Source organism: Muntiacus reevesi, chromosome 3 (genome assembly GCF_963930625.1).
Source record: "Muntiacus reevesi chromosome 3, mMunRee1.1, whole genome shotgun sequence".
NCBI classification, from domain to species: domain Eukaryota; kingdom Metazoa; phylum Chordata; class Mammalia; order Artiodactyla; family Cervidae; genus Muntiacus; species Muntiacus reevesi.
Genome location: NC_089251.1, coordinates 250,508,497 through 250,532,537, shown reverse-complemented (window position 1 = coordinate 250,532,537; position 24,041 = coordinate 250,508,497). Strand labels below are relative to the sequence as shown.

At 35.5% G+C, this 24,041-nt stretch overlaps 1 protein-coding gene and 1 pseudogene across 1 annotated transcript in view; both read right to left on the bottom strand.

Moving 5' to 3' along the window:
* The window catches only part of AGPS (alkylglycerone phosphate synthase), a 135,541-nt gene that overhangs the window by 78,228 nt on the left and 33,272 nt on the right, over nt 1-24,041 (bottom strand). Inside the window, exons 2-6 of the mRNA XM_065931812.1 lie at nt 18,518-18,607; nt 5,847-5,937; nt 2,432-2,552; nt 2,261-2,335; nt 797-868 (exon numbers count right to left, since the gene is read on the bottom strand). Coding sequence (XP_065787884.1) covers nt 797-868; nt 2,261-2,335; nt 2,432-2,552; nt 5,847-5,937; nt 18,518-18,607 — 449 coding nt within the window. The remainder of the gene's footprint in view (nt 1-796; nt 869-2,260; nt 2,336-2,431; nt 2,553-5,846; nt 5,938-18,517; nt 18,608-24,041) is intronic.
* On the bottom strand, nt 3,951-4,738 carry LOC136163492 (poly(A) polymerase alpha pseudogene; annotated as a pseudogene).

The following is a 24,041-nucleotide window of genomic DNA, read 5'->3' as shown; positions in this document are numbered from 1 at the left end:
ACATGGAAATCATCTTGGTAAGTCACAAGGTAAGAATTATAGGGGGTATTTACCTACAAGGTTCAGCTTAATTTTTCAAGGTATGATAATATTAAGAACATGGCTATGACCAGTGACCACTATTTCTTGTCAAAGTCATTTGAAATCAGAAAACTATTTCATTAAAAGTGGCACTCTAATGCCTTTTGTACATGATTTCAACAGGAAGTATCAGTTGAAGAAGGTGTCTGGAACTTATGATGTGTAGGGGTCCCATTTCCATTCCCTTAATGCCAATTCAGTCAGTGAAGGCAACCTCCTTTGGCTTGTGGAAGTTGTAAAAACAATATGGTTGATGAATGATCAAAAGAGATTAAATTTGCCTTAAAATGTAAAATAATGTTAATTTTCAGTATTAAAAGATACTATTCATTTGGTCATCACTGTCCTGGTTGATCTTTTACATATGCATATCCCTCCTCAAAGATTTATGTTGGGTATAGTTAGTCTTTGAAAAAATAATACTCTCTCCATTAAGATAAAGGTTAGAAAGTAATTACTAAAGAAAGAACTCTTATTTAGGCAGTAAGTCAGAGCTTCAGTTAGAATCCATATGGGAAAGAAGCCATGAGCTAGGGTAAATCATTTCTCAAACAGTTTAGGTAGATCTACTGAGAAAAGAAATGAACAGCATAAGCCAATTTTTTAGGATAACCATATCACAACTATAAGAATGCTTGTTTTCAGTGGAAATGCACAAATATTTAAAATAGAACAACTTTACATCACATTAAAATTCAAAAGGCACAATACCTACCACCAATTGGTATGATACAAAGGTTATATTTGCACGCTAGATTCACAATCTTAACTACATCATCATGACATGCTGTTGAAAAAAGGGAAAATAAATTAATCCCGAACATGAAAAAAATCTGGGTAATACTGCAATACAAGGGTCTAAAGTGCAATACAACTTCTCCTTCATTTATTCACTCATGAACACATTAAATCACTATCCTAAAACTATTTTTATCTTTAACTTTTCATTTTTAAATAGTTTTATACATTTTTCAGTTTAAATATCTACACAGCATACACACATACACAATATATGGTGCGTAGATATTCAAACTGCAAGATGAGAAAGCCACCTCCACTGTATGGAATACCACATTGTCTCAAATTGCCTTACTGTCTCAAAACTTGCCCTCATGCTAAGAAAAACTTGAACTTTATTACCCAATGGAAATTTACATTAAAGTTTAACAAAGACCTCAGTGAAATGACAACATGTTGTGAAACAAACTATTCCCAAGAAGTTCTTGTATTGAAAGAGTCAACAGAACAAAATTTTGATTTAGGCACCAATACACTACTCAAACAGATTATTTTCTTCCTGGGTATGTCAACCTCCTTCCTATCACAAAATTAAAGCACGACTTTTCCCTCAGATACTCCCTGAAAAGGAAAAAGATCACATCTAAGAACTAAAAGTCCATATACGAGGTAATTTTTTGAAAAATAAAACACTCTATATACTCCTTTTATGGAGTCTGAAGAGAAAAATGGATGAGAAGATTAGCAGAACTTCTTACAAGGTAATTATGGACAGTAAGGAGCAATATACTTATTCTGCTTTAAATTTTCTGCTACAAGAGATGGATATAAAGATCATACATAAAAATACAGGGCCTAGTCATCAGTAAGAGCAAAATAACAGCAGAAAGCTCATCCACCTTCCATCTCAAGTCAAATCCATAAATGAAATTATTTTCTCAAAATTTAATTATTTATATCAAAGACAGTATCTATATTAAACTTGCTTCATTATTTGAACATCAGTAGGTTTTAGCCTATAAGTTGCTATCAACAAAGTACTCTTATTAGTTTGCAGTAATCAATTATCTTAACTAAAAGTTTCTAGGCATCTGAATATATCATTGATTGATAATAATTTTATTAAGCTTTCAAATTAGCCAAAAATATATATTTCTACTGACTTCTTAAAAGGATATGTGCATACTAAATGAAGATTTAGTCATCAACAACAAAATTAATCATTAAAACTATTCAAGATGATCATATTAAGAATTATATGATCTTCAGTAAACTCTAAAAATATAGCTATATTTCTATATATATATCTATATAGCTATCTAAAATATAGCTTTCTATATTTTTTACAGCTCTTATGTTTAAAAGTACATATTTCCAACACTAAATTTACTTAAAATTTAACAATACTAAATTAATAATACAAAGAAAAACAGGAACTTACTTGGCCATAAAACTATATCAGGAATTCTCTGAAACATTCCTTCCCTGAGCAAAAATATCTCATGAAGACAATGACCTGTTTTGTGGTTTAAAAAAGAAAATGTAAAAATATCTTAAAATTAAAGGAAATTTAAAACTTAGAACTAAATAGGATATATATGAAGTTGCTTACCATGAGCTCTAAATACTCGATCATCTGCTTCTTGTGAATATGAAATATTAGTTTCTTTAAGGTCATGAAGAAAATCTTCATTTACAATAGAAGGAGGTGTATCACTAGGATTTAAGGATGCCTAGAAAATAAAATTGGTTTTTTTGACTTATTTCTAGAAAATAAAAATTTGAAATGTTACAGAGAAGTGACTATAAAACATGGATTTTTTTTTTTTTACATCTGATCTAGGACAGAAGCATAGAAAAATAATAAATAATACACATGGAAACCAACTCTGTGACAGTAAGCAATTACAAATGGTCTGAAAAACCACATTCTGTAACATAAGTTATAAGACTCTTATGTTTTCTCTTTTACTTCTAAGTCCCATCTTTTCATTATTTCTAAAGTCTACAATTAAGGGGACTTCCCTGGCAGTCCAGTGGTTTTAAGACTTCATGTTTTCACTGCAAGGGGCATAGGTTCAATCCTTGATCAGAGAACTAATAAGTAAGATCCCTATGCCACATTGTGTGGCCAAAAACAAATATAATAAAAATAAAGATCACAATTAAGATAGCAAAGTCTCAAATCTTCAATTTTAAACTAGGGAGACTGGGATATAGATAGTTAACTTCTGCATTATCTATATTTCATCTGTAGATAAAATTTATCATTTCAGAATGATCAGCAAAAAGCCTCCCAATAAGAAGTAAACCCATTTTTATAGGCTTTCTTTAAAACTCACAACATAAACTTGATACTTAATTTCAACTAACAAGTATTCAACTTTAAAGCTATGTGACATTGGCTCATCCAACTTCTTTGAGCCTTGGTTTCTTCAACTATTAAATGAGATTATCACCATCAAATTTATACAACTGCCATAAGGAAGGAGAGTTAAATATGGTAATTTTTGTGAAAAGCACCTATTATCATGACTAGCATATAGGAAGAGTTCTAACTCTTGATTTGGCTAACCAAATCAAATCTGTTATGTTAAAAAAGCTAAGGTATAGTATTCGGAAAAAATAAAATATAAGAATATGTAAAGAAAAATATTTACACAGCCTTTAAATATCTTATTAATGCTCTATATTTAATGTTCAATTATATAATAAATATTTCTTGCACCTGTGCTATAGGGCCCTGGTGATACAGCAGTGAGTTAAACCCCAAAAATTTTAAAACTCTTGTCCTCATGGGATTAACCTGTACTGAAAAGAAATGACCAAAAGAACCCTGATGAAACATACAGATTACTAATTTTGTTAAGTTACTGAAAATTGAAATGGCTTAAAACAGAAAAAAAGAAGTGCATGTAAAACTAGTAAAATTTCTGAATATGACATATAGATTGTATCAGTGTCAAAAAAAAAAGTAAAACAAATAGTCAAAACACAGAAAGAGAAAGATAGTTATTTTGAGACATTAGTCTGCCATCAGTTAGTCAGCTCTCTTAATAAAATCGCATTCGTTGCCTCAAAAAAAAAGGAAATAGAAGAGATTTTTTTCAGTGTCTACAATCAATTTTATTTTAATATAATCTAAACACATACCATTTAGAAAATACCAAGAAAAATTTATGTACAAGAGTTGATGCTACTGCATTTGAATAAAGCTGGCAAGTTCTTGCTATTAGCATAGCCCAGGAAACATTACCGAGGAAACCTAACACATTGGAACAGATGTTGTGGCGTCTGGCCCACAGTTTGATAGCTCTCAGGGTTAACCTGAACTTGTCAATGTTTGGTACTAGATGTAAAATTTCATTGGTTACCCTGCAACTGTTAGGACTTCTTCTACATCTTATATCTAAATTTTTAAGCAGACTATCATCTCTTAAGTCCAAGTCTTCTGGAATAGTCTGCAGTGCTAATCTTGCAAACAAAATATCAACCTCTATCCCATCAAAACACAGTTTGATAACTGGTACAAATGCCTCTTCAACAGCTCTTAAATCTTTCACTTCTTCCTGTAATTTCAACTTATCACAGAATGAGGTGAGAAAATCACTTCGATCAACATGTCTTTGTGCAACACACCATGCCTCAATATCAGCACCTTTTGTATGTACTCCTAATCTATAAGATCCAAATGTAAAAATTTTCCCACCAACATTTTCAATTACAGATTGTATTTTCCCAAAATTAAAATCCTGCGCTGCAGTTCCTTCCTCAAAGGAACCCCAAAGGGCTTCAGAGTCTCAACTAGCTTCTTTGTGAGTAGGCAGTCAGTCTCCTTGGGGGCTGCTAAGCTGATGGGAGAAGTAATGCCATAGTGCTTCTGTGGCGGCTGTGTTTGCTGTGATCCCTGTGTTGTAACTGGAAACAGGCATCATCCCCTGCGCCGGCACCGCCCCGGTCACTCCCTCCCGCAACCTCCCGGGCTGCCGGGGCTGCCCGGGGCAGGATCCACTGAGGTGGGAGGGAGGGGGCGGGGCCTGCCGCAGCCCTGAGGCCTACCCCACTCCCTCCGCTGTAAGCCTTCTCCTCCTTCCCCTTCGTCCTAAAACGGTGCGGGTGCCGAGCAACCACAGCAAGTTAGAAGAGATTTTTTAAAGAAAGGTTAAAAGAATTTGGTTTGGGAGAGGTAGGAATTAGATGTTTAGTCTAATTAAGTACAAGAATAAAATGTAACTGTGGACTTATAAATAAAACAAGCACTCACTGAATACCTACAGTCCTCAATAATATGTTGAATATAGTGGATAATATACTATAAATCATAGCCTCTGCACTTATGGAAGTTATACACAAAGGGATATACAGAATACTATACCATAGTAAGTAATAAATAATAAATATTATAATTATATAAAGAAATGTTATTTCATCAGCTTAATACAGTTTAAAGGTTTTTAACTCCCCTGTCAGAAAAGTGATACTACAAGAGCAAACTAAAATTCTCTATCACTCATATCTTAATCAAAATTCTATTTTCAATCTTTGAATATTCTAAATGTTTTGATAGTAATATAATATTACATCTTTATTTTAAATTATTCTATATAAATCCTAGATTACTGTCAGTTCATTACAAAATGTAAAAATAACAGCAACTTATGTTTTGGTAACAAAGTGCTCTCACAGAATTAATTCATTTGAACTTCACTACTACTTGTGACACACAGAACTGACACTTAGGACTCTCATTTCTCCTATTAAGATAACTGAGGCTCACAGAGTTTAAAAGTTTCAGATAAATCTCAAGATAAATGCTGAGATTAGGCTCTACACCCGTGATGCTAAAAACCAACAACAAAAAAACACCCCTAGAAAGTCTAACAAGGCCAATCAAACTAACAAAAAGAAGGACAAATATATTAAAGCAACTGTAACAAATTATAAAGATAAGTTTAATTAATTTGGGATTAACCACACATATATATACACTCAATTAAGAATATTATTAGTTGTTTTTATTTGCTTACTTTAGAGGTAGTTTTATGCTCCACACTTATTCCAAGGGTATTTTGGATCCAGTCTCTAAAAGTTGGCAATACCATGCCACTAAGAGGGTACCTAAGGTAAAAAGAAGCAAAACATTAGAGAAGAGTATCTTCATGTCAATTCAAATCTTAGATTCTGTTTCTAGCAGAGGTCAAGTGGTTGCTATCAAACCAACCCTCCCACATATAATGATAAGCTCTGGACAAAAAAAAAGAAAAAAACTAATTATTTGAGGACAGTATAGATAACCCAATGACAGGCAAAAATAGAGAGTAAGAAGAAAACAGCACCACATAAGTTTCCAGTTTCAACAGGTTTCAGCCTAAGGGAAAGTTCCAGTACACAGAGTACCATAGAAAGAATAAAGAATGCAAGAATGCAAAAACCCTATAGTATTCCTGGCTTAAAGAAACACTGGATGATGTTTGCAGTGAACACAGCATCTTGGAAGAGCACAGTAAAATCACACAAATCCAGGAGTTAGAGACGGACTTGTATATAAACTCTGTCCAAATGTCCTGCTGACCTTGAATAACAAGTGTATGGAGCACACTCTAAGCAGCCCAGTTAAGCTTAAAAGAACTGAATACATAATTCAGCTGCTCACCATCACAGAAGTAAACCTGAGGTAACTCAAGTTAATTGCTTGGTTTAAAAACAACACAAAAAAAGTCTTTTCAGACGTGTAACAGAATACAAACTTTCCTCAACATATCAGTAACAATGTCCAAGATTTACTTTCAAAATTATTAGACATAAACAACCAACAAAGTGTTATCCATAATTAAGAGAAAAGGCAATCAATAAGAAACCCCAAGATGATCCAAAATATTGGAAATACCACACAAGGATTTGAAAACAGCTATAACCACACTAAAGGACAAAAGGGAAAATATGTTAGCAGTGAATAAGAGAAAATAAATCTCAGCAAAGAAATAGAAATTATTTTAAAAAACAGAAATTCTATAATTAAATTGAAATAAAAATTCATTGGAGGAACTCAAGAACAGACCAGAGATGTCAGTGAACTTATCATTAGAGCAATAAAACATATATAATCTAAACAACAAAGAAAATAGAAAAAAATAAATGGAGCTGCAGGGACCTGTGGAACAATAGAAAAATACTAACATATATATAAATGGAGATCCAAGAACAAGAGGAAAAGGAATTAAAAAAAAAAAAGTATTTGAAGAAATAATAAAGAAATAATAACAGAAAGTTTCCAAATCTGATGAAAGATCTAAGTTTAGAAATTAAAGAAAGTCAGAGAATTCTAGAAGATAAATGCAGAAGCACATCACAGTCAAATTGCAACTTAAAAAACAAAGAGAAAAAGAGAAAGACATCTTAAAAGTATCTAGAGAAAAATGACATACTACACATAATGTAATAATAACATTATGACTGCCTTCTCATCAGAGAGTCCAGGAAAAAAAAAAAAAAGTCCAGAAAATTACTGAACAACATTTTTCAAGTGCTGAAAGGAAAAGAATGCCAACTTAGAATTTTGTATCTGGTAAAAGGTATCCTTCAAGAACAAAAGTAAAACAAAGAGCTCTTCAGATGAAAACTAAAGAGAACTAAGAGCCAGCACACCTACACTACAAGAAATGCCAGAGGAACTTGTACAGGCTGAAGGGAAGTATAACACTAAATGTACTGTCTTCACAATGGAATAAGTAATGAATGAAAGAGTAAATATGTGAGCAAATATAATTGACTGTTCTTGAGTTCTTTAAAATGTGTATTACTTTTAAAAATTACAATACTGTATGATGAAGTGATAGAACTATAAATCATATCATGATGTGATAACCACAAACAGAACAGGGAATAGTAAATAAACCATATTTGCAAGGTGCTGGTATTTTACATAAAGTGCTACAAAACATTTAAAACACACATAAGAACTCTACAGAGCAGGAACAGTATGAAAAAAAATAGATCTGCTACTCAAATTTTGTTTCCTCTTATCTTCTAACCCAAATTCTACTTAAATAAGTTTATATGAATCATGAACATTATTTCACATACACAATTAGTCCTAAACTGTATATATATGAGACTGAAGGAGAAAATTCAAGTGCTTAGAGAGGTAACTTTTCAGTTTTAGAAATATTTATCAGAGATGGCAAAATATTAAGTGCTAGAAATAAAGAGATAAATATCCACCATCCAGTCTCAGGGTTAGGATTAGGTTTAGGGGTTAGTGGTTGGGGTTAGGATTAGGGTAGTAAAGAAGGCTGATGTGCAAACATAATATTCCAATGTGTTATAAAGCAATAATAAAATAACCCTCAGAACAAACCAAAGCAAATTTTAAAACGTTTACTTTAAAATGGTCAAATTTTCATTTTAGTAAACCAGGTATTATCATGTGCCAGGGATTAAGTTTGTTACGTATATTAACTTATGATAATGTTATGAAGTTGATATTACTCCATTTTATAAAAAGAAGACACTAAGGCACAGAGACGTTACGTAACTTAAGAGCTTAGGTAAAAAGTTAATTAACTTACTTAAGGTCACACAGCTAATAAGCTACAAAACCAGGATATGAACCAGGTAATAAACAAGGGCAAATAAGTAATAAATAAGTCTGTGCTCTTCACTGCTACATGGTATTGCCTCTAGTTTGATTTTTTCTTACCATCATTCCAAGTGAGATCATTGGGATGATCTCATAAAATTCTTTTTAATGAATATTTAGAAAAATCACAGTAGTTATATTTAGTAATTGTTTTCACTATAATGTTCTTATAACTTCTCCACTTCTAATATCCACTCCATGATGATGGGGCAGCCAAATAAAACTATACCATAGCTGTTTTATCTTTAATTTTATAAATATTTTACTTATAAAATATTGAAATGTAACATACATACAAAAAATAACTATATAGCTTTTAGCAACTAGCCTCAGAAGTTTACTCTGACTTCACAAAGATGACCAAAAGGCAGGGAGAGAAGGAGTCAGTGGGTAATACATAAACTCTGTACTGAATATATGTTTACAATGCAGAACTCAATACTGAAAAAGCCAGGGGTGGGTCCTATCAAAAAGAATTCTCACTTGGAAGTGACCAAAAAAAACACTTATTCTGTCACATAATTTTAAAAGTTACACATTGGCTGAGTGAATGTCACTTATGATAATGTCATATTATATAACAAAAATATCTAAAATTCTCAAATAAATCTTATATAAAGGTTAGCAAATTACAACCTAGCTTAATCAACCCTACAAAGACATTTAATTTGAAAGCCGAACACATGAGCAGGAAAAATGCAACTTCTACCAGAAAGCCAAAAGTTCGTATCAATTGTTGAAACAAGGTGATTCTTTAATAGATCTTTCAGTTCAGTTCAATAGCTCAGTCGTGTCCGACTTTTTGCGAGCCCATGAACTGCAGCACGTCAGGCTTCCCTGTCCATCACCAACTCCTGGATCTTGCTAAAACTCATGTTAATCAAGTTAAGTGATGCCATCCAACCTTTTCATCCTCTGTTTTCTTCTTCTCCTCCTGCCTTTAATCTTTCCCAACATCAGGGTCTTTTCAAATGAGTCAGTTCTTCGCATCAGGTAGCTAAAGTATTGAAGTCTCAGCTTCAGCATCAGTCCTTCCAATGAATATTCAGGATTAATTCCCTTTAGGATGGACTGGTTGGATCTCCTTGCAGTCCAAGGGACTCTCAAGAGTCTTCTCCAACACCACAGTTCAAAAGCATCAATTCTTCAGTGCTCAGCTTTCTTTATAGTCCAACTCTCACATCAATACATGACCACTGGAAAATCCATAGCTTTAACTAGATGGATCTTTTTCGGCAAAGTAATGTCTCTGGTTTTTAATATGCTGTCTAGTTTGGTCATAGCTTTTCTTCCAAGGAGCAGGCATCTTTTAATTTCATGGCTACAGTCACCATCTGCAGTGATTTTGGAGCCCAAGAATAAAGCCTGTCGCTGTTTCCATTGTTTCCCCATCTATTTGCCATGAAGTGATGGGACCAGATGCCATGATCTTCATTTTTTGGATGTTGAGTTTTATGCCAGATTTTTCACTCTCCTCTTTCACCAGGATCAAGAGGCTCTTTATTTAGTACCTCTTTACTTTCTGCCATAAGGGTGGTGTCATCTGCATATCTGAAGTTATTAATATTTTTCCTGGCAATCTTGATTCCAGCTTGTGCTTCATCCAGACTGGCATTTCACATGACGTACTCTGCATATAAGTTAAATACACAAGGTGACAATATACAGCCTTGACAAACTCCTTTCTCAATTTGGAAGCAGTCCATTGTTTCATGTCTGGTTCTAACTGTTGCTTATTGACCTTCATACAGGTTTCTCAGGAAGTGGGCAAGGCTGTCTGGTATTCCCATTTCTTTAAGAATTTTCCACAGTTTGTTATGATCCACACAGTCAAAGACTTTAGTGTAGTCAATGAAGCAGAAATAGATGTTTTTCTAATTCTCTTGCTTTTCCTATGATCCAACAGATGTTGGCAATTTGATCTCTGGTTCCTCTGCCTTTTCTAAAGACAGCTTGAACATCTGGAAGTTCTCAGTTCATATACTGTTGAAGCCGAGCATGGAGAATTTTGAGCATTACTTTGCTAGCATGTAAGATGAGTGCAATTGTGCGGTAGTTTGAACATTCTTTGGCATTGCCTTTCTTTGGGATAGGAATGAAAACTGACCTTTTCCATTCCTGTGGCCACTGCTCAGTTTTCCAAATTTGCTGGCATATTGAGTGCAGCACTTTCACAGCATCATCTTTTAGGATTTAAAATAGCTCAACTGGAATTCCATCACTGCCACTAGCTTTGTTCATAGTCATGTTTCCTAAGGTCCACTTGATTTCACACTCCAGGATATCTGGCTCTAGGTGAGTGTTCACACCAACATGGTTATCTGGGTCATTATCTTTTTTGTATAGTTCTTCTGTGTATTCTTGCCACCTCTTCTTAATATCTTCTGCTTCTGTTAGGTCCATACCATTTCTGTCGTTCACTGTGCCCATCTTTGCATGAAATATTCCCGTGGTATCTCTAATTTTCTTGAAGAGATCTCTAGTCTTCCCCATTCCATTATTTTCCTCTATTTCTTTGCACTGATCACTTGGGAAGGCTTTCTTATCTCTCGTTGGTATTCTTTGAAACTCTGCATTCAGAATAGATCTTTACCATGACTGAAAATTGGTTTGAAAACTTTAAGAAATGGTTTTTGTTGTAAAATACAAGGGGAGATCAATTTACCACCTTTTCTTAAGATCAAAGTAGACTACATTATAGAAGATACAGAACCAGAGCAAACTTTCAAGACTAATGAAATCATTCTATAATGGAAAGAAAACACTGTGGACATAAATATCCAAGAAGGAAGTGCACATCAAGATTTAATGTGACTACAGCGGCTTGAGACTTCATAATTCTCTATACTATTTGACTTTCCCTCTGAGGCCTCTCACATGTGAATGTTGAGCCCACAATCAACAGTGGTTTTTTTTTTTTTCTTCTACTCAAAGTTAAAACTGACCAAAGTTATTGGCTTTTTACTTTGCTAGAACAAACTATCTTATGTTTATATACTGGTTTAAATTGTTATTTATGTGCAAACTGTCAAAATGTAAATTAAATATAAATGTTCATGCTTTAGAAAAAACAAAAGATTTAATGTGACTAAAGACAAAGTAATTCTCACTCTGGGGCAGTGCAGAAAGGCAGCAGAATATTAGTAGATGCAACCATCTATCCTGAGACTTAAGAGTTCCACAACTGCTAACCAGTTTTAAAACTTTTTATAATGAAATAAAACTTTTAAAAATTATGCTACTGAAAATACAAAGTGCAGGAAACCCAAACAAACTCTATTTAATCACTAACTTATGCTTTGAAAGCTCCAATTAATGTATAAACCACCTTTAAAGTCAAAGAATAATGACACCTTTCAAAATTTTTAGTTTACAGAAATCTATAGCATTAGCTCTGAAGTATTGCCTTCTGCTACTTAGGAGGACCCAATTCATCTACATCTAGAAATAATAAGAATGGCAAGATTATAAATCTACAGGATTATAAACTGTCAAATTACAAATCTGTTCAGAAAATAGACTGTGTTCAGGGAAAATCGTATTTTCCCCTGACATCTATGAAAGCTTATAATTGCTTCTAAATTAATGGCTGGGTTTGAAATGCCAAAGTTAACCTCCCCAAAATATATACAGACAACCAACCACATTAACTCATAAAATTTTTCTACCTTTTTAATGTTCTTTGGATCAAAAATAGGGGAACCCCTATAAATTTTCATTGGGAGTCACTCAGTTTCTGGCACCTATGGATTCCCCTTTCTTTCTTTCCAGCTCTGTTATCTTTCTTTCCTGTGGTATTTTATCCATGTTTTCTATGTGGTTATAGAAGGCAACCCTGGAGAAAGAAATGGCAACCCACTCCAGTACTCTTGCCTGGAAAATTCCATGGACAGAGAGCCTGGTAGGCTACAATCCATGGCGTCGCAGAGTTGGATACAACTGAGCGACTTCAGTTATTTACTTATAGAAGCCAAAGGGTCAGTCCACTACAGTGCCAAAATAAAAGTCTTCACAAAGAATTTTAAAAACTGGCCTTACAATCTAACATTATTAATACAAAATGGTGAATTGTTACTGTTGATACTCAACCTTTCCAGTCAGAAATTTCATTTTCTCTTTTAGGTGTATCACAACCTTCTTATGCTTATGCCCTTTACCCCCTCTCTGGAACAACAGGAACTTTAGTCATAGAATATCTTTTTACAATATGACTAACTCTACTGTAGCAGTGTATAGAGTGTAGAAGGTTCCTCTAAAGTGATTCCAGAGACTGTTAAGAGAATAAAATCAATACAATGGATAGTATGATACCTCATTAGCACAGTATAACAGAAACAGCACAAGAATGAATTTTAAAAGCACTTCAGTTTTAGTCACAATTTCCCACTGCACAGGTGACCTCAAGTAAGGTGTTTAACCTCCCTGATCCTCAATCTCCTAATTATTTCTAAGAATACATCACTACCCACTTAGGGTTATTTTAAGATAACTCAACAGGAACTCAATAAACAATAGCTATTACTATCTTAAAAAACATTTGTAAGTGTTTTCTAATAAAAAAAATTAACCATTATCCCAAGGAGACTAGACTAGAGAAAGCTATGATTCAATTCAATCCAGTTTATTATTCTGTCTGTGCTAAAGTAATGGGACACCAAAATGGGAACTGAGTATTATTCAGTTATTTGGTTTTAGTTACTAAATAATTTAGGTAGTACATATTTAACCCTAGAGCATTTAAATTCCATCTTCATGTTCACAGAATTACCCTTTGGATAGTGGGTAACTCAGTGAGAAGCAAAGGTTACCTGTGCAGGCTCTGCCAGTCAGATGTACCTTGTTTTCTTCCCTTCTTCCTCAATGGACTTGAACTCAGGAGTCAACAGTGCAAAAGAAATGAAGCCTTTATGGAATGCATTCTGGTTGGAAGGGCAGCAGCACTCTTCCAAAATCCAAAGTCAACAGAAGAACTCCCTAATTCTACTACAACCTGGACAAAAATTTCCCTCATGACGATTGAATTCCCTCTGCTTTGAATTTATGCTCTCCAAACAATATATAAATTACAAATTTTGCTTTCTATATATCTTAATATCAGAAAAGGCAATAACAAGCATTCTACACCACGAAAAAGAAATAATCCAATCACAAATGAATACACCAGGGATCTAATTTTTTTTCTAATATCTTATGAGTGTTGCACATCTGCCAGCCACCCACAATCTGATCCTTTCTGGAAAAACTGGCAAGTCAGGTGTCAGAACGCCCAAAATAAAAGCCAGATTCCAAACGGTGGGTACAAGGGTTCATACAGTAATTATAAATAGTTGTGATACTTTCTGTGATTAATCATTCACTTAACATACATACACTGCTAACATAAACCACTACAAAGCCACACTACTCCACAGAAGACAGTAGGTATATGTTTTCAGTGGCGCTGGGCACAAAGTTCCTATCTGCCCCTCACATACAGCGAAGTTGATATGCCTTCAACATTCAAAGACAGAGAAATGAAGGTAGTATCTGAGAAGAGAGGAAGTTGGTTTTTCTAAGTTGAAAAGATTCACTTTTCCCCCCTGAAGATTTTGTAAAGCCATCTCTACATGACAAGTTTTTACTGTGTTAGACATTATTCTACTGAATATATAAACACCTGATCTTTAGATCCTGATTCAAAATACCTATAAAATAACACATTTGAGACAATTAGAGAAAGGGAATGTGAAACGGATAACCAGATATTGCAAAATTTCTGTTATATTGAGGAGTATGATAATAGTATTATCTAATTGGTTTTAAGGGATATATAGAGGATCTTGCTGAGATTTATGTTGGAGAATGTTCTGCCTATGTTCTCCTCTAGGAGTTTTATAGTTTCTGGTCTTACATTTAGATCTTTAATCCATTTTGAGTTTATTTTTGTGTATGATGTTAGAAAGTGTTCTAGTTTCATTCTTTTACAAGTGGTTGACCAGTTTTCCCAGCACCACTTGTTGAAGAGGTTGTCTTTTTTCCATTGTATATCCTTGCCTCCTTTGTCAAAGATAAGGTGTCCATAGGTTTGTGGATTTATCTCTGGGCTTTCTATTCTGTTCCATTGATCTATATTTCTGTCTTTGTGCCAGTACCATACTGTCTTGATGACTGTGGCTTTGTAGTAGAGTCTGAAGTCAGGCAGGTTGATTCCTCCAGTTCCATTCTTCTTTCTCAAGATTACTTTGGCTATTCGAGGTTTCTTGTATTTCCATACAAATTGTGAAATTATTTGTTCTAGTTCTGTGAAAAATACCATTGGTAGCTTGATAGGGATTGCATTGAATCCATAGATTGCTTTGGGTAGAATAGCCATTTTGACAATATTGATTCTTCCAACCCATGAACACGGTATGTTTCTCCATCTGTTTGTGTCCTCTTTGATTTCTTTCATCAGTGTTTTATAGTTTTCTATGTATAGGTCTTTTGTTTCTTTAGGTAGATATACTCCTAAGTATTTTATTCTTTTTGTTGCAATGGTGAATGTTATTGTTTCCTTAATTTCTCTTTCTGTTTTTTCATTGTTAGTATATAGGAATGCAAGGGATTTCCGTGTGTTAATTTTATATCCCGCAACTTTACTATATTAGTTCTAGTAATTTTCTGGAAGAGTCTTTAGGGTTTTCTATGTAGAGGATCATGTCATCTGCAAACAGCGAGAGTTTCACTTCTTCTTTTCCTTTCTGGATTCCTTTTACTTCTTTTTCTGCTCTGATTGCTATGGGCAAACTTCCAACACTATGTTGAATAGCAGTGGTGAGAGTGGGCACCCTTGTCTTGTTCCTGATTTCAGGGGAAATGCTTGCAATTTTTCACCACTGAGGGTGATGCTTGCTGTGGGTTTGTCATATATAGCTTTTATTATGTTGAGGTATGTTCCTTCTATTCCTGCTTTCTGGAGAGTTTTAATCATAAATGGGTGTTGAATTTTGTCAAAGGCTTTCTCTGCATCTATTGAGATAATCATATGGTTTTTATCTTTCAATTTGTTAATGTGGTGTATTACATTGATTGATTTGCGGATATTAAAGAATCCTTGCATTCCTGGGATAAAGCCCACTTGGTCATGGTGTATGATTTTTTTAATATGTTGTTGGATTCTGTTTGCTAGAATTTTGGTAAGGATTTTTGCATGTATGTTCATCAGTGATATTGGCCTGTAGTTTTCTTTTTTTGTGGCATCTTTGTCTGGTTTTGGAATTAGGGTGATGGTGGCCTCATAGAATGAGTTTGGAAGTTTACCTTCATCTGCAATTTTCTGGAAGAGTTTGAGTAAGATAGGTGTTAGCTCTTCTCTAAATTTTTGGTAGAATTCAGCTGTGAAGCCATCTGGTCCTGGGCTTTTGTTTGCTGGAAGATTTTTTATTACAGTTTTGATTTCCTTGCTTGTGATGGGTCTGTTAAGATCTTCTATTTCTTCCTGGTTCAGTTTTGGAAAGTTATACTTTTCTAAGAATTTGTCCATTTCTTCCAAGTTGTCCATTTTATTGGCATAGAGCTGCTGGTAGTAGTCTCTTATGATCCTTTGGATTTCAGTGTTGTCTGTTGTGATCTCACCCTTTTCATTTCTAATTTTGTTAATTTGGTTCTTCTCCCTTTGTTTCTTAATGAGTCTTGCTAATGGTTTGTCAATTTTGTCTATTTTTTCAAAAAACCAGCTTTTAGCTTTGTTGATTTTTGCTATGGTCTCTTTAGTTTCTTTTGCATTTATTTCTGCCCTAATTTTTAAGATTTCTTTCCTTCTGCTAACCCTGGGGTTCTTCATTTCTTCCTTCTCTAATTGCTTTAGGTGTAGAGTTAGGTTATTTATTTGGCTTTTCTCTTGTATCTTGATGTAAGCCTGTAATGCTATGAACCTTCCCCTTAGCACCCCTTAGCACCTAGTGTCCCATAGGTTTTGGGTTGTTGTGTTTTCATTTTCATTCATTTCTATGCATATTTTTATTTCTTCTATGATTTGTTGATTATTCAGGAGCGTGTTATTTAGCCTCCTTATGTTTGAATTTTTAACAATTTTTTTCCTGTAATTGAGATCTAATCTTACTGCACTGTGGTCAGAAAAGATGGCTGGAATGATTTCAATTTTTCCGAATTTTCCAAGACCAGATTTATGGCCCAGGATGTGATCTATTCTGGAGAAGGTTCTGTGTGCACTTGAGAAAAAGGTGAACTTGATTGTTTTGGGGTGAAATGTCCTATAGATATCAATTAGGTCTAGCTGGTCCACTGTGTCATGTAAGGTTTGTGTTTCCTTGTTAATTTTCTGTTTAGTTGATCTATCCATAGTTGTGAGTGGGGTATTAAAGTCTCCCACTATTATTGTGTTACTATTAATTTCCTCTTTCATACTCGTTAGCGTTAGCCGTACATATTGCGGTGCTCCTATGTTGGGTGCATATATATTTATAATTGTTATATCTTCTTGGATTGATCCTTTGATCATAATGCAGTGTCCTTCTTTGTCTCTTTTCACATCCTTTATTTGAAAGTCTATTTTATCTGATATGAGTATTGCGACTCCTGCTTTCTTTTGGTCTCCGTTTGCGTGAAATAATTTTTTCCAGCCCTTCACTTTTAGTCTGTATGTGTCTCTTGTTTTGAGGTGGGTCTCTTCACCTCCCAGAATACTGGAAATAAAAGCAAAACTAAACAAATGGGACCTAATGAAACTTAAAAGCTTCTCCACTACAAAGGAAACTATAAGTAAGGTGAAAAGACAGCCCTCAGAGTGGGAGAAAATAATAGCAAATGAAGAAACAGATAAAGGATTAATCTCAAAAATATACAAGCAACTCCTGAAGCTCAATTCCAGAAAAACAAATGACCCAATCAAAAAATGGGCCAAAGAACTAAACAGACATTTCTCCAAAGAAGACATACAGATGGCTAACAAACACATGAAAAGATGCTGAACATCACTCATCATCAGAGAAACGCAAATCAAAACCACAATGAGGTACCATTACACGCCAGTCAGGATGGCTGCTATCCAAAAGTCTACAAGCAATAAATGCTGGAGAGGGTGTGGAGAAAAGGGAACCCTCTTACACTGTTGGTGGGAATGCAAACTAGTACAGCCACTATGGAAAACAGTGTGGAGATTTCTTAAAAAACTGGAAATAGAACTGCCATATGACCCAGCAATCCCACTTCTGGGCATACACACTGAGGAAACCAGATCTGAAAGAGATACATGCACCCCAATGTTCATCGCAGCACTGTTTATAATAGCCAGGACATGGAAGCAACCTAGATGCCCATCAGCAGATGAATGGATAAGGAAGCTGTGGTACATATACACCATGGAATATTACTCTGCCGTTAAAAAGAATTCATTTGAATCAGTTCTAATGAGATGGATGAAACTGGAGCCCATTATACAGAGTGAAGTAAGCCAGAAAGACTAAGAACATTACAGCATACTAACACATATATATGGAATTTAGAAAGATGGTAACGATAACCCTATATGCAAAACAGAAAAAGAGACATAGATGTACAGAACAGACTTTTGAACTCTGTGGGAGAAGGTGAGGGTGTGGTGTTTCCAAAGAACAGCATGTATATTATCTATGGTGAAACAGATCACCAGCCCAGGTGGGTTTCATGAGACAAGTGCTCGGGCTTGGTGCACTGGGAGGACCCAGAGGAGTCGGGTGGAGAGGGAGGTGGGAGGGGGGATCGGGATGGGGAATACATGTAACTCTATGGCTGATTCATGTCAATGTATGACAAAACCCACTGAAATGTTGTGAAGTAATTAGCCTCCAACTAATAATTAAAAAAAAAAAAAGGGATATATATACAAATATATAGAAGGGACATGACAATGTAAGAATTTGATACACAAAAGAAAAAGAAAAGCACTTATTACAAAATGTTAGTGACTTTTAATCTAGGAATAAGCCATTATATTATCCTATTTTTATGTATGTCTATTATTTAATGTTATATTTGTTATTTATGTTTAAAACTTTTCATAGATAAATAAAAGGAACAAAACAAAGAATAAACCAAAGTTACCTTTTCCCAGTCAACTCAATTTGTCCTTTCTTATTGAAGATGAACTTGGAATCATTATATCCCCATCCATTCCATTTCATAACTTCTTGCCTAGTAAGCAGAAAAATATATGAGATCTATGCTAAACATCTCAAAATTGAACAGTGCATCACTATTAACTTTCACAATCATTTAACAGAAGACCTTATTCTACTAATATTATGTTGCCTTAAACAAAACAAATATATTAAAAATGTTGTGCATGAATATTTCTAAATATAGAATCACTGATGGGCAGCACCTGCTTCCTAAAGAGCTACAGTCACTAAATTTAATGCATAAAAAGCAAAAAGGAAGAAAGAACAATGGAAAAAAATTTTTAAGAGTACACATATGCTTCATTTTGTACATGTTATTGAGTTTGCATTATATAACGGCCTGTATGTAACTTCCCATTCAAATTTAACTTGAACAGGAAACAAATTCCTGCATAAATTAGAAAAATCACTATTTTTAATCTTCTGTTAGAATAAAAAATGCCAATTTACAAAGTCATTTTCATCAAAATCAATTACTCACCCATCCAATTTTACACATTACAAAAGAATCAGACAGGCCTGGACCCATGTGGAATCAGTAAGCAAACACACTGCGGTACCACACCAGCATTTAATACATCTTGTAGCATGGTACCGTAGTGTGCTTGGCCACTGAAATAAACTAATGGTGAATCTCCTTATTGCAAATTCAGTGATGCAGCTTATGATGAAAATAGCTGAAGAACACTCTTGTCTATGAATAAAGTTATTTGCTTCATTAAAATTTCAAAATACATCACGGGAAAAAACCTATGTGTGGTGATGAATGTTAACTAGATTTATTATGGTGATAAATTCACAATATACACAAATACTGAAACACTATGCTGCGCACCTAAAACCAGTATAATGTTACATGTCAGTTTCACTTCAATTTTTTTAAAATTTCAAAATAAACAAAGATGTACTATTAAAGAGTATCTTAATTCTCCATAATTCTCAAGGAAGAAAATGACAGTTGACAAGCAAATCTTTTATTATAATCATAATTCTTTTCCTAATTCAAAGGCTTGTCAAACAAGTAGAATGCTAACACAATACAAGTGAACAAAATACAGTCATTAATAGTGTAATGAAATTCCTGTCTATACATAAAATTAAGAAGCTAGGAATGCTGTCTTTAAAATTATAACTTATCAATAAAAACTATAGTCACTATACAAAAACAAACTGTTCAAAAACATGTTTTGATTTTCAAAAACACCTTAAAAAGTATCAAATCCAGAAATCAGATTTGCAGATGTGCCTGTTAGAAACTATCACTCAATATTTTCTTCTGGGAGGAGCCAAGATGGCAGAGGAATAGGATGGGGAGACCACTTTCTCCCCTACAAATTTATCGAAAGAACAATTCAATGCAGAGCAAACTTCACGAAACAGCTTCTGATCGCTAGTTGAGGACATCAGGCGCCCAGAAAAGCAACCCACTGTCTTTGAAAGGAGGTAGGCAAAATATAAAAGATAAAAAGAGAGACAAAAGAACTAGGGACGGAGACCCGTCCCGGGAAGGGAGTCTTAATAGAGGAAGTTTCCAAACACCAGGAAACCCTCGCACTGGCGGGTCTGGGGAAAGTTTTCGAATCTCGGAGGGCAACCTAACTGGGAGAAAAAATAAATAAAACCCACAGATTACGTGCCTAAAAGCAACTTTCAGCAGAAAAGTACCCCAGACGCCCGCATCCGCCACCAGCAAGTGGGGGCGGAACAGAGAGGAGCCGGCAGCATTGCTTAGGGTAAGGACTGGGCCTGAGTGCCCTGAGGGCAATCAGAGGGAGCTTTTGTGAGATACCAACTTAAACTGTGGGACAGCAAAAGAGAGAGAGAAAATAAACCGGCTGAACACACTGCCGGCCATTCGCAGAACAAAGGGTCTGAGCAAGTCCAGAGGAGCTAGCCTGCGGCGAACCAGCCCAGTCCCACCGGAGGCAGGAGGGGGGGGGGGGTATGTGCAAACTCGGCCCCAAAGGCGGCATCCCCTACCAAACTGCAAACAGGCCTCCAGTTTCTAACCAAAGACTTTCTGAAATTCTGGATGGTCAACATCCGCCGGGAGGGTCGCGGCTAAACACAGGGCGCATGCACCCGACTCGTGCCAGCGGAAACTGAGGCTGGTACCGCAGAGGGGAGAGGGCGCAACGCACCCGGGGGGAGTACACCCGTCAAGCTCCTGGCTGCCTGAGCTGCTCTGGCCGGGGAAGGCACAAAACACAGGCGCAAACAAGTCCGCGCTTTTGTGGAGTACCTGAAAACTGGAACCGCACACAACGCAGGGCACACTCCATATAGAGCAGCCGGGAGCCTGAGCAGCGTAGACGGGTAAAGCAGCGCCCCTCCCTCCCCCAGCGCGACTGAACTAGCGAACCTGAACAAGAGACCACCTCCGCCCGCCTGTGTCAGGGCGGAAATTGGACACTGAGGAGACTGGCAAACAGAAGCCAAATAAACAAAGGGAACCACTTCAGAAGGGACCGGTGCAACAGGTTAAAATCCCTGTAGATAACACCGACTACACCGGAAGGGGCCTATAAATATCGAGAAGTGTAAACTGAAACGAGGAGCTATCTGAAACTGAACCGAACCCACACCGACCGCAACAGCTCCAGAGAAATTCCTAGATATATTTTTACTTTTTTTTTTAATTAAAAAAAATTTTTTTTTTCATTTTCTTTTCTATTTTTTCTCTTTTATTTTCTTTTAAAATTCCATATTACTCGCCCATTACTGCTTAACTTTGGTTTTCATATATTTTTACAATTTTCTTAATTAGGAAAAAAAATTTTTTCCCTTGTTTTTTTTTTCTCTTATTTTCTTTTAAAGTCCTCTATTACTCCTCTACTACTCCTTAATTTTCATTTTCATTTCACTATAACCTTGCAAAAAAAAAAAAGAGAAGCCCTATTTTAAACTGAACTTCATATATATTTCTAAACTTTTTTGTTTCTGTTTTTGTTTTTAATATTGTATTTTTAAGAGTCTAACCTCTACTCTAGATTTTTAATCTTTGTTTTTCAGTATGTGATATAAACTTTGGACATTTAAGAATACAATATTCAGTTCCCATTTTTACTCCGGAGTGTGTTGATTACTCTCTCCCACTTTTGACTCTCGGTTTTCTACCTCAGAACACCTCTATTTCCTCCTTTCCCCTTTTCTTCCCAATCCAATTCTGTGAATCTTTGTGGGTGTCTGGGCTATGGAGAACACTCTGGGAACAGACAACTGCGTATATCTGTCTCTCTCCTCTTGAGTCTCCCTTTTTCTCCTCCTGCTCATCTCTATCTCCCTCCTCCCTCTCCTCTTCTTCATGTAACTCTCTGAACCTCTCTGGGTGTCCCTCACGGCGAAGACTCTTTTCACCATTAACCTAGAAGTTTTATTATCAGTGCCGTATATAGTTGGAGAAGTCTTGAGACTACTGGAAGAATAAAACGGAAATCCACAGGCAGGAGACTTAAGCCCAAAACCTGAGAACACCAGAAAACTCCTGACTACATGGAACATTAAGTAATAAGAGACCATTCAAAAGCCTCCATACCCACACTGAAACCAACCACCACCCAAGAGCCAATACCATATCAGATCAAGCCAATACCAATCCAGATCAAGACATACCACGCAAATTCTCCAGCAATGCAGGAACACAGCCCTGAGCGTCAACATACAAGTGGCCCAAAGTCACACCTAACACATAGACCCATCTCAAAACTCATTACTGGACACTCCATTGCACTCCAGAGAGAAGAAATCCAGTTCCAAGCACCAGAACATCGACACAAGCTTCCCTAACCAGGAAACCTTGACAAGCCAATTGTCCAACTCCACCCACTGGGTGAAACCTCCACAACAAAAAGGAACCACAGACCTCCAGAATACAGAAAGCCCACTCCAGACACAGCAATCTAAACAAGATGAAAAGGCAGAGAAATACCCAACAGGTAAAGGAACATGAAAAATGCCCACCAAGTCAAACAAAAGAGGAGGAGATAGGGAATCTTCCTGAAAAAGAATTTAGAATAATGATAATAAAAATGATCCAAAATCTTGAAAACAAAATGGAGTTACAGATAAATAACCTGGAGACAAAGATAGAGAAGATACAAGAAATGTTTAATAAAGACCTAGAAGAAATAAAGAAGAGTCAATTAAAAATGAATAATGCAATAAATGAGATCAAAAACACTCTGGAGGGAACCAAGAGTAGAATAACAGAGACAGAAGATAGGATAAGTGAGGTAGAAGATAAAATGGTGGAAATAAATGAAGCAGAGAGGAAAAAAGAAAAAAGGATCAAAAGAAATGAGGACAACCTCAGGGACCTCTGGGACAATGTGAAATGCCCCAACATTCGAATCATAGGAGTCCCAGAAGAAGAAGACAAAAAGAAAGGCCATGAGAAAATACTCGAGGAGATAACAGCTGAAAAACTTTCCTAAAATGGGGAAAGAAATAGCCACCCAAGTCCAAGAAACCCAGAGAGTGCCAAACAGGATAAGCCCAAGGCGAAACACCCCAAGACACATATTAATCAAATTAACAAAGATCAAACACAAAGAACAAATATTAAAAGCAGCAAGGGAGAAACAACAAATAACACACAAAGGGATTCCCATAAGGATAACAGCTGATCTATCAATAGAAACCCTCCAGGCCAGAAGAGAATGGTAGGACATACTTAAAGTAATGAAAGAGAATAACCTACAACCTAGATTACTGTACCCAGCAAGGATCTCATTCAGATATGAAGGAGAATTCAAAAGCTTTGCAGAAAAGCAAAAGCTGAGAGAATTCAGCACCACCAAACCAGCTCTTCAAAAAATGCTAAAGGATCTTCTCTAGACAGGAAACACAGAAAGGTTGTATAAACGTGAATCCAAAACAACAAAGTAAATGGCAACGGGACCACACCTATCAATAATTACCTTAAATGTAAATGGGTTGAACACCCAACCAAAAGACAAAGACTGGCTGAATGGATACAAAAACAAGACCCCTATATATGCTATCTACAAGAGACCCATCTCAAAACAAGAGACACATACAGACTAAAAGTGAAGGGCTGGAAAAAATTATTTCATGCAAATGGAGAACAAAAGAAAGCAGAGTCACAATACTCATATCAGATAAAACAGACTTTCAAATAAAGGCTATGAAAAGAGACAAAGAAGGACACTACATAATGATCAAAGGATCAATCCAAGAAGAAGATATAACAATTATAAATATATATGCACCCAACATAGGAGCACCGCAATATGTAAGGCAAACGCTAACGAGTATGAAAGAGGAAATTAATAGTAACACAATAATAGTGGGAGACTTTAATACCCCACTCACAACTATGGATAGATCAACTAAACAGAAAATTAACAAGGAAACACAAACTTTAAATGACACAATGGACCAGCCAGACCTAATCGATATCTATAGGACATTTCACCCCAAAACAA